Here is a 16,240-nt window from a genome sequence, read left to right on the forward strand (position 1 = left end):
CATCAACTACACATTTGCACATTTAGAACTGCAGTAATCAGATTAAAACGAAGATAATCTATCTAATCTATCTAATATTACTATATTCAGTAACAATTTAGAACTAAAGTATTTAACTAAAGTTTTTTGGCATTCCTTTTAGAGATGAACACCTTTAGTGAAGATTGCACTGCGATGGAGAAAAGACTACTTACTTAACATTTTCAAAAGGAAATGAGAAACAGTCGACCACCAGAAGAGGGAGATATTCATGACCACTCAGTGTGAGGTCATGTTGAGAGTTCAACCTCGAGTTTAAGCACAAATCTTTGGGCTAAACTCTGTAAAAATGTTAGACAGGCACAAATTAACCCCACTCAGACCATACAGTCAATTACATACAGGAATGTGTTTGCCCTTCATTTATTGCATTTAATTGGGTTTAATGCATTGTTGTTTTTTTATCATTATTATTCTGAGCCATTTCTCAATAAGTGTTTAAACTTGCTTTGACAGATGTGTACATTGCACGTTACCTGTTTGGGCATGAAGACATTAGCATGAACACAGACTTTTCTTTTTAATAATTATAAAGACCAGCTTTATTTATGTTACAAATAACTACATACAGTACATTCAATTCTTTACTAAAAGATACATATTTATTTAAGTGTCCAACATGACAAACTGTACTTTCTTCAATTTCAGACAAATCATAGAGCAGACATTTTCAGAAAGAAGACACATATGTCTTTCTTGTCAAATACATTACTATTTATTTAAATCAATGAATAAAGAGCACCAACTGCCGTGTTGTTGCTCTAGTAACAACAAGTAGGAGTCAATTGTGGGGTTTTTTTTCTGCTTAGGTTGGAAGTTACTGCGATATGTTGGCATCCAGCTTTGCTTACACAGCAACATCTAATAGTCCCTTTTGTCTCATAGAGATGAATAATTAGGCCTACTGAAAGCACCACTTAAATCATAAGTGACTGGAGGTACAGAGCAGTCAGTGAAGAAGCTGGGGAAGGCTAAAGTGCACAGTGAACTGTCCTCTATGGGGACAGATGTAGCGTCTGAGTGACAGAAGCCAGGCGTGTTTGTGTTTGTAAGTTTAGGCTCAGTGGAGTACAATATGCCTCCAACCAAGTGCTGAGAATCATAGGACAGTGTCTCCAGTCCTCCCATCTCTGAATGCGCTCGGACAGGCAAAGATTGATAGAAGTCCTGCTCACTGACCATGCTGTTATAATCCGGCCCCAAGAGCTCAAAGAAGTCCACTGGCTCCGCGTTCCCCCTGTCCAAGTCCTTTAGCATTGTCCCAGTTGCGGAGTTAACTCTGGTGCAGTTGGCAGGCTCTGTGAAAAAAGACGGGGGCAGGTTGCGGTGCCGGAGGGGTGGCTTTTTGGCTTTCTCGCCCCCTCTGACATCCTGCACAGGGCTGAACAGAGCTGCCAGGCTTTTGCTCTGTAAGTTGGCGTGGACCCCATCGCGTTTAGGCAGGTTTTTAGTGTGCAAAGTGCTGCTGGTTTGGGCCGTCGGGGGAGAGCCATGTCTTTTAACCGGCGGTGGTGGTTCTGGGGCATTGCTCGGTGCAATGATCCCTGTGCACCTTTTGATCTGTTTCTGGAGATACTTCCTGTGGTTGACTTTTCTTTTCGACTTGACTGGCTTGTCCAATGCCAGTTTGATGTTGCTAGAGGCAGAGTCTATAAAGCTGAGCAGGTCCCTGGTGGTTTCTTTGTAGTCTTCCTCGGTCTCCGCCTCACCGAGGATACTGCCTTCATCCAGACTTTTCTCCACATCGTACTCCATCACTGAACCAGGGAAGCAGAAATTCAAAAACTGCGGGTTCATGATTGCAGCCTGTACAGCCATAACTCTATTGGGCCCAGAGGCGACACCTGTGGCACCCCAATGTGATCGGCGCACCAAAAAGTTTAGCCCTTCAAAGCATCTCTCGCTCCCCACCTGGTCCTGATGCAGTTCATGTGCTTCCTGTAAACATCTCAAGAGTAGAAGTGGATGGCTGGGGGGGAGATCTTTCAGAAGGCGGGGCTAGTGATGTCAGAACATCAAAGGGGAGGGGAAAATGGGGCCGTGGAACTTAACTCTTTGCTTGGGCCCGACCACCTGCATCTAAGAGGGATTTGTCAGAGGCTCCCCCGCTGAGCTGTGGACAATTACTTCTGTCAAAACTCCCAAGAATAGTTTAACTGTTAGTGTATACTTTACACAGCAGACCATTTAGTGTAATAAGAGGTAATGACGAGGTAACACCTTTGAAGTATATACCAAATTTTAAACCAATGAGTTATACTTAACATATTATGAGGGTAAAACTAATACATTCGGTGCATTTTATTCATTGCAGCCCAATTTATTAGGATAACCATTGTATCACTTTACTTCATGAGCTTCAATGATGATAAAGGGCTTTCTTTGGGAAAATTACTATGCCCAAACAGATGCCACTGTTTAGGAGGATCTCCCCAACAGTTTGCTTGTGTCTTAATCTGCTCATGGCAAAAGTTGATTTCTAGTGCATTCCCAGGCCAGTGGGAATTTCTGCCCTGGCCTGACAACTATTATGGGCTGCCTTTGACATAAAGCCCTACAGGGTCTAAATAGCCCCTATTCTTCGGGCCGGCAGTGAAAGGGAGCTTTGTGCCAGAGATTCATTAAATTGCACCTCACAGCCCCTTCGTAAAATGGGTCTCAATAATGAACAGTCGATTTAACTAGAAAAGCTGCCGGAGCTGTTAAATTAAAGGGGAATAAAAAAAAAGTGCAGTTTGGGTTCAGTGTGCCAGAAGAAATGTTGAATTTAAGAAATCCCAACTATGAATCTGCTGTAGTAAACAGTTACTCGTTCTCGGTCAGAGTTGCCCATAATGGACAATGTCTCCAAAAGTCTTTTTGTGACAAAAGCCCGCAAAAGTGAATCGATTGGCTGTTGTGTATCAGGAGTGGAAAGTTACTTAATGCAATCTCAAAGCAAATGCACAGTCTAAGATTTTTTTTCTCAGATGTAGTAAAAATGCGTTTACCAAAACATGTTTTGTTTTGAATAATGGAATAATGCGTAACATAATATTTATCTGATATACTTCTTCATAGCAAGTTTTAACAGAGAAAAATGGTTCCCATTTGTCCACAGTTTCTACCCCAGAGAACGTCTTTTTAAAACCTGTGATGTTATAGTGTAAAAGAAGCTAGATGTGGAGAAACTCTCTTTGTGTTTCGCGTTGAACGCCTCAAAGCAGCTTCTTAACGCCTGCCCAAGTGATTTTGTCTGCTTCTCTTTTCTTGGTGTTTTGGCCAAGTGACATCATCACAGTCATGGCAGCCATATCCCCTTCTTTTTTTTTTTCTGTGGACGACGGGCTTCAGCTTTTGTGCTGGTGGGTCATTCACATCACAGGGTCTGACGCACGGAGCCCGGAAACAACTTTCCATTGTTGGTTAAAGGGTTGAGGGCGCAAAGGGCTGGGCTTTGACGGGCAAGTCCAGAAAACATTAGGAGAGTTTTTATTTTTTTAATATATATTTATTTTTTCATGTCACATTTTCTTCTTGCCTTAAGTTTTTTTTTCTCTCTGTAGGGCTGCCCAAAGAAAATGATCTGCCACTTACTGTTCCATGGTTGGCAAACGATTCCGCTAAATTTGTTGGCCAGCACACACTGTACTCGGGACACACTGAAGCTTTAACTAGTTACTTGTTCCCAATCTCTTAGTTGCACTGTGTTTGTTCAGTGTATAGTCCTATCGTCTAAGCATATTGTTATTTCACCAGGGCTTGCATGTAATGCCCTTACCCCTGTCCATCTGGCATTGGTTGGTTTAAAGAAATGCTTGTTCTTTCACGATTTTCCCCAGAGGACCTTACAGGACTCAACTCTATTCATTTATCCAGGCTACAACAGTAGTATAATTTACAACCCTGTCTGAATTTATTTTTTTGTTTTTTTTTCTGTATCAGTGGCTATCATTAACAATTTGAGGAGACCGTAGTACCGTGTTGTTGTCACATTGTTAAACATTACCCGTCAAAGCCTCTGTTTTTGAAGAATCCACTTATTCAGCAGCACCCACCGCGGCGGTGTGGGTGCTGTGGAACATGCACAGACTAATCTCTTCCTTCACTAGTGTGTGGTCCCCCTTCAGTTGTCCCGGGACGTACTAGAGCTCGGGGTCGAGAGAATACCAATAACGCAGTTGATTGATGGCTGATGTCAGAGACTTAGAAAAGCCTGGTAAAATTAATTACCTCTCAAAGTCCTGAGAAAAGTTTAAGCGGCGCAGAACGAAGCAGCACATCCTCCCCCATGTTTAGCTACATTTCCTCCCAACATAGGGCCGTCAGGGATAAAGTTTGAAGATCGGCTTAATGCGTGCATTTGGGAACTCGTATACCAGCGGAAGACAAGCCGCCTACACATGTGCTCCACTATGTACATCTTTACCTTATTCTCGAGGTTTGATGGAGGGGGAAGAACGTGATCATATTATGTAAGCAATGTCTTTAAATGTGAGAACTACATTGTGCAATGGCATAATACAATGGTGCATTTTAGAATGAATGTTTTCCAGCTCATTTGAAAGTCTTTGATCTTAGGGGGAAAAAAACCCTTGTAACTTCTTCTCACTTTTAACCTCCCATCCACCTTTGCTCTCCCCAGGAGTTGTATTAATAATATGACTGGCGGGGGGCAACAGAGTGCCCTGCTGCTCTAATTCAGAGCATTTTAATGGTGTCGAGTTGAATGAATACGAGCCGAGGGGAATCCCACAGGTCGGTCCAGGGGGGTAAGGTCAGCCAGCGTAGATGCAATAACCTCCTACCACTTACTTTATTGGCCTCCTCCGATTGGCTTTTTATTAAATCTCAAACACACGCAATTGTTTCTGCCAGACGTCCGGAGCTGTAAAAAGCAGCTTTGGTCTGTGAAAGATGGTGGCAGACTTGATTTATGTTTTTATTATTAAAAGAACACAAAGCAACAATAATTAAAATTAAAAGCTTTATTTAAAAATATAAATTGCAAGATGCACATTTACTTCAGTAGTAGCAAAAACAAGACCGATAGTAATGACGGTAATGTGAGGTAGGGATGCATTTAGAAAAACTGCTTTGGATCAAATCTATATTGCAAGAACGCATAGGCAGACGCTGCAAAGTCACAATGGCCTAGAACTAACCCTCAATCTGATCTATTATATGCAATTTTGTTGTACACTTGAATGGCAAATAAAGCGCCATACAGTGCCTTTACCCTGTTGATCTTTGGTCCAGAGAGAGAGACTGCTATTGCTTATAGATTATAGACAAACGCCAGTATACTGTTGCCAATTCTAAACCTTCAACATCCCATTAAACAAAGTCAATATCCGACAAGTCATGAATCAAGTCCTTTTCTTGGCTACGAACAGTCCAGGGTGAACTCAAAGTTTCATAGTTACACTGACTTATGTTAAAAGTAAAAAGTAGCTCACAGAGTCAAAAAAGTTGGAAACCCCTGCAGTACTGACAGCAAATTCCAAGTAAAAAAATATATATACACAATTATAAATAATATCTACCCAGAAATCTTTGGCTAAAGCAGAGCACAGTGCCATTGTCAAACTGATGAAAGCAGATATTTCCCATGATGCATTGTGCCATTAGAGTCTGTAGTGTGCGTGTGACCGGTGAGCTCTTTTGGCCTGCTTGATCCATTCTTTAAAGAACTTGAGCTCTAAGGCCCGGGCCGCACTCACTGTGGGGGGGTCGTCTTCGTTACTGTAGCGCAGGTCCAAGTGGTGAGCTCCATCAGGAATCATAATGGACACCAGAGACTCGGAGATATTGTGAGTCACTCCACCAGCCGACCACGGATCAAGCCCCCCATTACTACAATACAAAAGCATGTATTTATGAGCCTAACTGCGATAACGCTCCATTGTGTGGCTTAGAACATTGGCCACCAACGTTACACAACACATTCTGTGTTAAAAAAAAAAGAGTAAAGTATGGCGCTGAGTGATGAAATTTCAGCCATTGGTGATACGGATAGTTTAAAGGGATATTTCTGAATTTTTGACACAGGGCCTCTTTTCCTAGTTACCCAGAGTGTTGTTGATTTCTTGAGATATTTTATTTTTTTAATTCATGCAGTCCTTATATTTGAAGAGTTTAGTGGTGCTAGGCTGGTGCTAGGCTAGCGCATGTCTATGGTAACTAGTAGCCTGCATTAAAAACAGTCTGACCTGAGCACAGTGCACTTGAGGCAAATCACTTATAACACCAGACTACTAATATAAATGTCAGTGTTGACTGAATAATTTTTGAAATATATCAATTTTGGATTTACAAGTGGAATTCACAAAGGAGCTTTCTACAAATCAGATATGGCAACGTTTGGAGGACTACCCAAGACATACTAGCACAAGCCTAGGACCAGCCTAGGACCACTAAACTCTTCAAATATAAGGACTGCACGAATTAAAAAAAAAAATTAAATATCTCCATCCAGAAATCAACAACACTCTGGGTCACTAGGAAATGAGGCCCTATGATGTTGTTTTTTTAAGATGTTGCTAGTTTGTATTTTGAGGAGGTACAACCAAAAACATAATTACCAGTCCACCAGATCCATCTGATCATTAGGAGTGCATTCAGTAATGCTGAATATTTTATTAGCGTATTACAACTTCACAACATTGACATTTATTTTGCTGCTTTGAAATGTGGTTTATTTACTTGCTTGTTGAAAGTTGCTATCAGCGTCTAACCAGCATGTTCATAAACACCATTTGACAAACTAGAACTGGGAATTGAAAGTGTTGTACTCATCACTGCCATGACAACTGCTGCCTACCTGAAAATAATGTTGCTGTGGGCGCTGATGTCTTTGCCTCCGTAGACGACTTCTGCCCAGTCCGCTCGTGGCCTCACCCCAAACATTGCTTTACACTCGTCTGAAAAGGCCTGGAAATTCCACTCCTCTGGTTCAAACATGTCGCCCACGCCGTCAGTACACATGGGCATCACCATCTCTGTACAGGACTAAAGGGATGACAGGAACCAAAATTGGCTTCAAAGTGCAACGTCTTCTGTGTCAGCAAAAATGAACTCCTCTAAAGCATTAAAAAAGGGTGGAATTCTTCAATCTGAGAAATGACTGATGTCAGATTAAAGGACTTGAAACCACATGATCAACATTTGTGGGTTTCCTCAAAAATGGTGAATCATCCATAAAGTTACTGAGGCTCCTGAGTCCTGTCCTCCATCTATGATTTTGACATCGGTTCTGAAATAAAGTGTCTGTGTCTTACCTGATAGAACCAGCCCAAAATGCCCAGATTGCCGGTGGCTGTCTGAGATATGTTGAGACAGGAGGTGCTTCCAGTGTAGTTATAGTAAACCTTGGCTGCTTGAGCGACACCTTGCAGCAGAAGCTTGTCTGAAGCTGTGGAGTCCATTGTGAGATATTTGCACACAGCCTTGAATGTCAAAAGAAACAAAGAATTAAAATTGCAACTAGTGTTCTGTACCACTGATTTCCAACTGCTCTGATGGCTTAGCTTAATCCCTGATCATTTTTTTATTATTATTATTATTATTATATGCTTCAAGTATTTTGTTTCGCTTTTGTAATAAGTGAAACCTGGAAAGATTTCAACCAACATTCAGTGTGAGCAGAGTTAAATATACTTTAAATGTCCTCCTAAATGGCCTATTTTCTGATAATAGATACTGCTACTAATTTGAACATTCTGTGGGGAAAAATACAAACTAGCTACAAATAATTATGGTTTTCGCCACTCTCGTCACAATCAAATCCTACCCCCAACCATTTGCTGCTGGTTTAAGAGCCCCAGAGAGTGTTTTCCACATAAACTTTGGTGGCGCCTAATTTGCATATTCAGTTGAATGAGCCTGAATTTATAGCTCCGATCTTGGCAATTCACACACTCCTACTGAAGTATTTGTTTAAAAACTTATCGTCTGGCCGTTCTAATGAGTTTCTTTCTTGGTACAATGTTGATTAACCATAGATGATTTCTCTGACTTCCACTAATATTTGATTTTGGGCTTTGTGCAAATCTGGTGCGTGTTGTTATGGAGGCAGTAGCAGAGCTGGCTGTTGTTGGGTACTTTTTTTGTGAGGCAGAGAAAGTGGGCTCTTGTTGGGAGGATGGACCCCGGAGTCTGTTACCAGGGCTTTTGTGTGTCGGCCCGGGGAGGAGTTGGTGGTCGCTGGATGAGGAGGGCCACAGACATGTCCGATCGAAGATTTGCAGTGCGGAAAAAAACAACAACAGCATCTCCAAAGACTCTTCTCCTTACTTTTCAGATAGGATTAGGCTTATACATTCATCTCTGCCAGCAGATTTCCCTGCTTTAAGCCTTCAATAGCCCGTTCTCACACTCACTCAGATAATCACATTAGCTTTGTCATTAAAAAAAAAAAAAAACTCCTCTTTGCACCAGTTGCCTAAACCGCTTAAACCACCCATAGGGGTTGCATACATTTCAGGCAGGTTGCCAAAAATCCAAAAATGGCCATTTAGTTTTTATTTCAGTTAATACAATGCACCTGGAACTATTCAGAGCCTAAACTAAATTTTATGAAGTTAGTAGGAGGCACTAGTGATGTTTTCAAACACATGGGAACAAGGTCAATAGCACAATGTAGTTTATGCACGTGATGCATTGAGACGGCTGAATGCACAATGTCAGTCAGGCTTAAATAAGGAAATCCAGATTCTATGTAAAAACATTGTGTCCTCCATTTTTGTAAGTTCCTTCTACTACATTTATGACACACCTAAATGGTTCTGACACTTTCGTACAAGAGGCCCAGGGGTACACAGGCAGCAGGTCCTATTTTTAGATGACTTGTGAGAGATTACAATGTTATCGATTTGATTTGGCTGTGCTATGTCCAAGTTAATCTCTGTGTTAATAAACAATTGCCTTATGCTACACCAGCAGCGTACAGGTAGTCCAATATTTCGTACAACCCTTTTAACTAAGTGAGAGCACAACCCTTTGTTTAATGGGTCTGTGACCCTTGCTGGGCAAACGTCCCTCCACTGTCCCAGAGGAGTGTCCTGAGAGGAGCACCTGTGCAATTGAAAGGGCCATTGGTACAAAAAAGGGAAAAGAATGCAGGATTACTTGTAGCTGCTCATCTAAAGAATACTTCAAACTAAACTAAAAGAATGAGATCCTGATGAATATTTATGAAACTAATTGACAGCTATTGTAAACTTAAGCTCGGGAGGCCACAACAAACACTTGTAACGCAATTGGCCGGATGACACATTCTTTCAGATTAAGGAGAAACGGTTCGGCCAAATTGGAGGCTTTTAAGCAGTGATACCATTTACCAAACTATTAAAACAAAACAAAAACATGTGTAGCGCTGTGGCCAATCATGACCTAAGGTTGGATGTCACATGACTCGCATTTTACACAAGATGCTATGGCACACCAGTTATCTCCTCTATTGCATTCAAAATCTTCTATTTTTTTTATTTTTTCAACAAATTACTTTTATTCATTTATGTATTCTGCAATTATGTGAATACTCTATAAGTATCCACTCTTTTGAAAACATTTATTTGTTCCTATATAACATTTGGCTGAAAGTACATGTACATGAATTAGCCTATTTACTCTCTAGCATTTAAAGCAGAAGTAAGTAATTCATGCCCCTAGAGGCCATAAGCGAAACTGCAGGTGTCTTAGCACGTTGCGTTTTTTTTTACTCATTAATTGTCCTTGAGAGTAAATACTACACTGACAGAAAAGACAAAGGGAGAGAAGGATATTGTACGTTGTGCCACAACCCAGTTGCACAATGTGGCGCTAGCCCACAGCTAGCATTGCCCGTTAGCCTGTTAGCTTTTTCTTTGTGTTTCTATTAGTGTGTATTGTGCCTCTGACCCGGTGCAGGGAAAGTTGCAAGGGTGGGTTTCAGGCCAGAGACACCAGGGGGAGATGAAAGACCCCCCAATCATCCCATCAACACTTGTATTACCCCCAAAGGGACTACGAAAAGGATTTATTAAGGTAAACTTGTTACTAAACAAGTTAGTTCTTCTTTAAATCTTAGAGATCACTGCTTTGTGGTTGTTGTTGTTGTACAGTACCTGGATTGGCCACTGTGGAAGAGGCTGGAGGAAGTTGGCCTCATATGGGTAGTCTACCATAGCCAGGTTCACCCACGTTTCCTGAAGCCAGTTTTTGAAGCTCACCACGTCATTCTTGTTTTTGAGAGAGCTGCAGAGGCTGAACTCCTCTGACAGCCACACAAGGCCAGAAGCTTGAAAAAAGAAAGAGAACAACAACAGTGTCAACAAAATAATAACACTTAATCGCAATCGGGTAAAAAGTTAATTGATCAAAAGCTTTTTACTTGACTGGAACTCAGATCAGGAGCTTTCAAAACTAATTCCATAGTTTTTAGTTGCCAATTATTCAGTGACAAAATACTTCAGTGTTCTGCATTGGTGCCACAAACCAATTTAATAATGAGATATTTTATTGAGGATGATTTGTTTCAATGCTTTGTTATTATGTTTAACTAATTAATTCATTTGTGTATTTCCTTTTTGGGCTGTGGGTATTTTTTACAAAGACAATACAACCAGAAAAACAGGAAAAACATTCACTTGATCAGCGTATTACTATACTATTGCAATAGATGTAAAAGCAGCACTTTCTCTTTGCTTGGTGTGTTAAGAAACAGGTAGAGCATGATGTATGAGGCACTCAGCAGAGAATTAAGTGCATACCCTCCCATTCGGACCTGAGTGGAATACCAAAGCTCTGAAATAGTGCGAGATAGTGTGAGTTATGTGGGTTGTAAATTTTAAGGATCCGACACATTCAGTTTCTCAAGCTGTCCTCTGTGGCTCCCAGACTCTGTACTGCCTGTTCAGCATGCAGCTGCCAAAACCTACAACTAGTAATGATTTTTAGAAAAGTCAATTGCACCACTAATTCGCTAAAAACTCTGGATATTAGGGATGTTTAAATTTTAATAAAAGACTTACCCAAGGAGGAAATATTATTTATGGCTGACCACGATTTTCTGATGTTCACTTCACAGTTATAGCCACTTTTGGCAAAGTCCTCAGTTACTGTTTTGTAGAAGGCTCCACATGGCACCATCCCCGGGAATTGCCATATTGGAGCTGAGGCTGCCAGAGCTCTGGAACACAAAGCCATTTCACATTTATTTGTTCAAACCTGTAGTGCATATGCATTACCTTGAGTACAGGCATCGCAATTATAATCTAAAATCTCAGGCATTTCAACACTGGCAGGCATTGCATTTCATACACTACCCAAAGACACACCTCTCTTCCATTTGTTAAAAAATACAAACATGAAAAACAAGATTGCACTGCATAAGCAAGGATTTCAGTTTCTACAAAAAAAAGAAAAACAGTGACTGACAGCTGAAATTGTCATTTACCCGACAACAATGTTTGGGTATTTCATTCGAAACCAGGCCGAGAGCATCCCTCCATAGGAACCTCCAATCGATATAACAGGACTGTGTTGCGCTCCGGGTAACGTGCTTTTTAAATTTTTGATCATAACCGCAAAATCTGCCAGTGCCTGCTCTGAAGTCAAGTAGTTCAGATGTTTACTGTCCTGTGAGCAAAAGGCAACAAATACCAAATGGTCAGACTTGATAGAAAGTGAGATAGGCCGTGTGCTATTCGTTTATAGCTCACACTGTATGATGCTTGTCCAAATGGCATGGATTCTCCATAGTAACGGTGCTCCGCAAAAATAAGCATGGCACCCAACTCCTTTGCAATCTCCCACATGAATCCCTAAAACGGAGACAGACTTGTGAAAATGTCTCATACGGTAGAGGCATATGATTCTGTAAAAAATATCAGATGAGATTTTCCTAGTATTGCAATTCACAATTCACATGGCAAGAGCAATATATTTAAATATGAACAGATAAAGTAATACTAAGATCACATTCATTTTAAAACATGTTTATAGTGCTGCAAACTACCAGATTTGAGCTTTAGCCCCTGTAGAAATGAGATATTTTTTCCCGTCGCAGAAGACACTGTGTCACCTAAAGCCTGTGTTTTTATTATTGCAGCCATTAACATTACAATTTCCATTTGACTGCAAATCATCGTGCACCCCTAAGCAATGGACTCCCGTGACTTACTGTGTTGTTGCAGAACCAGGTGATATCGCCTTCATTCCCTGTGTAGAACAGAATAGGCCCCCCCGGCTTGTGCCAGTACACGTCAGAGGAGAGGTAGCGCTGTTTAAAAGTCCCATCTTCGAGAAATCCAAAGTGATCGATCTGGAAAATTGGAAGTGATGCTTACACTAAATGGAAACAGCTAAGCATAGTTACAGCCCATCATAGTCTTCATTATGTCAAACTTTACTTTATAAAGGAAATCGTGTGACTCCTGGTAAGAAGAGATTTGCATATTGGTTGCACGTTGATACCGCTTCTGTTGCCATCCTTTTCATTTATCCTAGTTTGGAGAAGACTGACTTGTGGTACACTTTTCTATTACCACGGTAGAGTCTGAACTGATCCATATTCATGAACAGTGCGTGACCAAAGTACAGGTCTAATAGCACAGATGAAACTGATTGTGCAAGTTTTAGATGCCAGATGACGCAAACAAAAGCATGTATTTCCTCTTCTGTACTACATTGAACAGGAAGGTTAATATTATGCGTTTCTATGTGGATACAAATGCAGTGATCAAAGGCCTGGCCCTGTTCCAAATATGGGGCTGTGAGATGACAGCTTTGGGGTCAGACTTTTTGTCTAATTAGCCCCAATTTGTATGAAAAACGCTGGTGCCAGTTTAAGGGAAGCCGCATTAGTTCCACTTTAGCGGAGTTCTCAGAATGATCAAACCTCTGGGATTCTTGGGGTGTCTTCCCCTTTCAACTCCATTTCCTGTGTTCTCATACACACAAAAGGAAAAAGATTCACAACAACTTCACAGCGAGGATGACCCCATGAGGCTAGTGCCGCACCAAAGTTATCCAATGATTCAAACAGCTCCAGTGCCCAATACAAAATGTTTTTGTTTTGTTTTGTGATGTTTTTTCCTTTCTCTCATTCGCTCTTCTCGCCCACTAGCCTTTCTCAGGGGAAACAAAAGAGGCTGCAATTTTATGAGCCAATGACAGCAAAAAGATTCTGGGGCCTCAGTGAGCTCATTCATCCCTGGACCCCTCAATGTTTGGCAGGGCTTTAAAGTGTAAGGGGGGCTTGAGACTGTTTAAATGGAGGTTGGCAACACTTGCTCACATACAATGACTCCAGTCAACAAAAAAATTCAAGGTAAAAGAACGTCAACTACTGCTTCTCAGTGTTCGGTATTAGTGTTCGGTAGACTTGCTTTCTGCTGCTAAACAACTAATTTCATGGTATTACAGTTACAAACTAGTCAGTATTCTTTGCACCCACTTTATATGCTGATCACAAATCTACAGCTTTAACAGCTAATGCAGATATTGATGGCTAGTGCCCCCATGTGGTGACTTGTGGTGGAACCAGTGCCGTTTGACAAAATTTGCAGTGCATGTTGGTCATGCGGGTCTATCACTGGCCTGTCTTGAAGTTACCGGTGTGTGTGAGACAGGACAAGGGAAACATCTTAAATAGGGGTCCAGCAGTGGGTGAGAAGGATGCTATAAGACACTTCCATTCATTGTCTTGGACAGAGGATTTCCTTCACTGATTAGTGGGTTTGCTCTTCCCAGCATCCTGTTTGGGAGAGGGTGGAGTGAGGTGTTTTATAGAGTTTAATAGATGAAACGTTAAGCCATAGGACAAATGTGTAAAACAGTTAAAAGTAGGCTACATTTTGAGCAATGTGAATAATAAGGTTAGTAAGCAATTGAAAAGAGGAAAACTGAAGATGTGACCAGATACAGTGTATTGTCTGTATGTAAAATAACTGTCACACAAGTCTCTAAGGCCATACCACCTTTGCTCTGCCCGATCCCGTCAGATCTCGTAAGCTAAGGGGAAGGGCCTGGTCGGTACTTGGATTGGAGACCGTTTGGGAACACCAGGCAGCCTGGGAGAATGTAGTGAGTGAGTGAGTGAGTGAGTGGTTGGTGGTGGTCGGAGGGGCTGATGGCACTGATTGGTTGCCTCACTCTTGTCAGCCTACCCCAAGGGCAGCTGTGCTGTAGGCCAACTCACCGAGTATGGTATGAATGAATAATGACTACTTTGAGAAACTTGGTAGTACAAGATTGTAAAGCACAATACAAGCATTGTAAGCCATTATTATTAGTAGTAGTAGTAGTACTGTTGTTGTTGTTGTTGTTGTTGTTGTTGTTGTTGTAAAACTATTGTTAATTAAATAACAACAATAACAACTACGCACAATAATGTACTATTGTGTATAATGTACGTTATTGAATCAAAAAAATCTTGCACTGCCACATCTGCTAAAGGAGTGTCTTTTTCTTTATTCACAGCACACAAAGTGTTAATGAATCATCTTGTGACTTTGAGTCAAGTTCAAGCCAAGTCTTCTGCAGCTGTGCTTCGGACTACCACACATAACTTGAAATCTGACTCTGAGAGGTTTTGCTTCATAGGAAATGTATAGCTTAAAAGGAGCTTGTAGAGTTATGTTCTCTTTACATTACTTGGCCCTGAAGACCCGTATGGCAGACAGCCAACAGGATATTAACAGAGTAGTAGGAGCAGGAGCACAGACACACTTTTCACTACAGGAAGTCTGCAGCTCATGCTATTGTTTAACTGTACGAAATAGACAATAAGTTGCCTACTCAATTATAAAGCCATTAGAATTGTGGTTTAAATAACTTTGTGGGAGCGAGTGTATGTTAAAGAAAACTTAATTTTAGACAGGCTTGCACATTTTTTGTTGAGCAGTGTAGCAGCAAATAGGAAAGAACAGACTGATAAAAAATAATAAATGTATTCACTTACCTTTTGGTCAATGTACAAAGTCTTATAGCTTATGGGACTCTCATTGGATCTCGTGAGACCAGCAAACCTTGCAAAAAGTTTGGGTTTGAGGGCTATCACATGTAAGGCTCCGAGACACAGCATCAAGATGCAGGTGGTCGCAATTCCGTCTGAACACCCGACCCGGGCTCTCATCGTTGCTACCGTGTGTTCAATCCAGCAAATTGCGCTGATTTATTTCTAATAAATCATGACAGTAAAGTCCGACTTGAGAGCTCAGAGATGGGAGACGACTGTCCCGTCAAAGAGGAAATGAAACTTGGTTGTCAGCAAATCCGCGGAGGTGTTGACAGCACGTGACCCGAGAGACGCTTCAGCAGTCAGTCCCTCACTGGACTCAAGTTTAACTCCTTGTCATTAACATACAAAGCCTATTCTTCTAAAGCCGTGTGCAGATTATACGCCACACAGTAGCAGATTGTCTGTCTCATGTTGGAAATACACGCGCAATGGCTGACGGGTGTTGCAGTTTGTTGACTCGTTTGCCCTGTTTTTACTTTTTGAGACATTTAGGCTATAATATAACATTTGCCCTCGATGTTCTGACAAGGAATCATCACAGTTACTAAAACAAGAAGCTTACCTGTGAGTAGGCCACAGTTGAATGCCAGTATTTATTTATTTAGGCTTATATGGTAGGGAATACGATGAATGAATTATTAATATAATGAATAGAATTGCCTAACTCGTGGATCCCAGGGCCTTTATAATGACAGGTTCGCAAAGTACGTAGCCTGGTTTGACATGGTGGCAGTGTAATGTTCATGTTTCAGATGGTAAAGGGAGACCCACAAAGAGATCACACAAACAGGTATTGTATTTTCTATTTTATACATGAAGTTAATAGAGATTAACAATAAGTAACATGTTGGGTCTAGATTCAAATGCAAAAACAAAAAGTCAGCCAGTTTAAACAAAGGATTACTAAAGTATAAAAGCAAAGTGCTGAAATGTATTACGGTTGTGTACAATAAAGACAAAATGTTACGAAAATGTGCAGTGTTTGGGATTGTGCAATATGGTACATAACAATTATGGCAAATATATATGAAACATAGACACTACATACAATGGTAAAACATGCTTGAACAACCAATTCCACAATAAATGCTCATGTCATAAGAAACTACAAGAATGGCCACATACTGTCTGGCATAGCAACAGCAAAGGCAGGAATAGTTACATCAGTGCAGTTAGATTAGACAATTGAAATTGAAAGTATAAAGTAAACCAGACAAT

The 16,240-nt window shown here is 41.0% G+C and overlaps 2 protein-coding genes across 2 annotated transcripts; both read right to left on the reverse strand.

The window, feature by feature from the left end:
- Positions 1–728: 728 nt before the first annotated feature.
- On the reverse strand, positions 729–2,002 carry fam181b (family with sequence similarity 181 member B). The gene has a single exon (XM_079572680.1). The coding sequence runs from the start codon at positions 1,855–1,857 to the stop codon at positions 919–921; it is 939 nt and encodes a 312-aa protein (XP_079428806.1). The 5' UTR covers positions 1,858–2,002; the 3' UTR covers positions 729–918.
- Positions 2,003–5,574: 3,572 nt separating this feature from the next.
- On the reverse strand, positions 5,575–15,268 carry prcp (prolylcarboxypeptidase (angiotensinase C)). The gene is made up of 9 exons (XM_079553774.1): positions 14,963–15,268; positions 12,182–12,322; positions 11,721–11,822; positions 11,456–11,637; positions 11,031–11,188; positions 10,125–10,297; positions 7,299–7,466; positions 6,842–7,029; positions 5,575–5,874 (listed from the first exon to the last, which is right to left on the reverse strand). Exons 1-9 carry the CDS (start codon positions 15,134–15,136, stop codon positions 5,646–5,648), a joined length of 1,515 nt encoding a protein of 504 aa, XP_079409900.1. The 5' UTR covers positions 15,137–15,268; the 3' UTR covers positions 5,575–5,645.
- Between the last annotated feature and the right edge of the window lie 972 nt (positions 15,269–16,240).

This window comes from Gobius niger (genome assembly GCF_951799975.1).
Source record: "Gobius niger genome assembly, chromosome: 1".
In the NCBI taxonomy this organism is placed as follows: Eukaryota; Metazoa; Chordata; class Actinopteri; order Gobiiformes; family Gobiidae; genus Gobius; species Gobius niger.

Bases quoted from the DNA above. Each gene is read 5' to 3' on its own strand.
- prcp (XM_079553774.1), bottom strand. From the start codon at position 15,136: ATGAGAGCCCGGGTCGGGTGTTCAGACGGAATTGCGACCACCTGCATC. The intron at 10,298-11,030 runs GTAAGTCTTTTA...TCTTTTTTCAAG, and splicing joins AAATAATATTTCCTCCTTGG to CTTCTGGCCTTGTGTGGCTG. The intron at 7,030-7,298 runs GTAAGACACAGA...TCATCCCTTTAG, and splicing joins TTTTGGGCTGGTTCTATCAG to TCCTGTACAGAGATGGTGAT.
- fam181b (XM_079572680.1), bottom strand. From the start codon at position 1,857: ATGGCTGTACAGGCTGCAATCATGAACCCGCAGTTTTTGAATTTCTGC.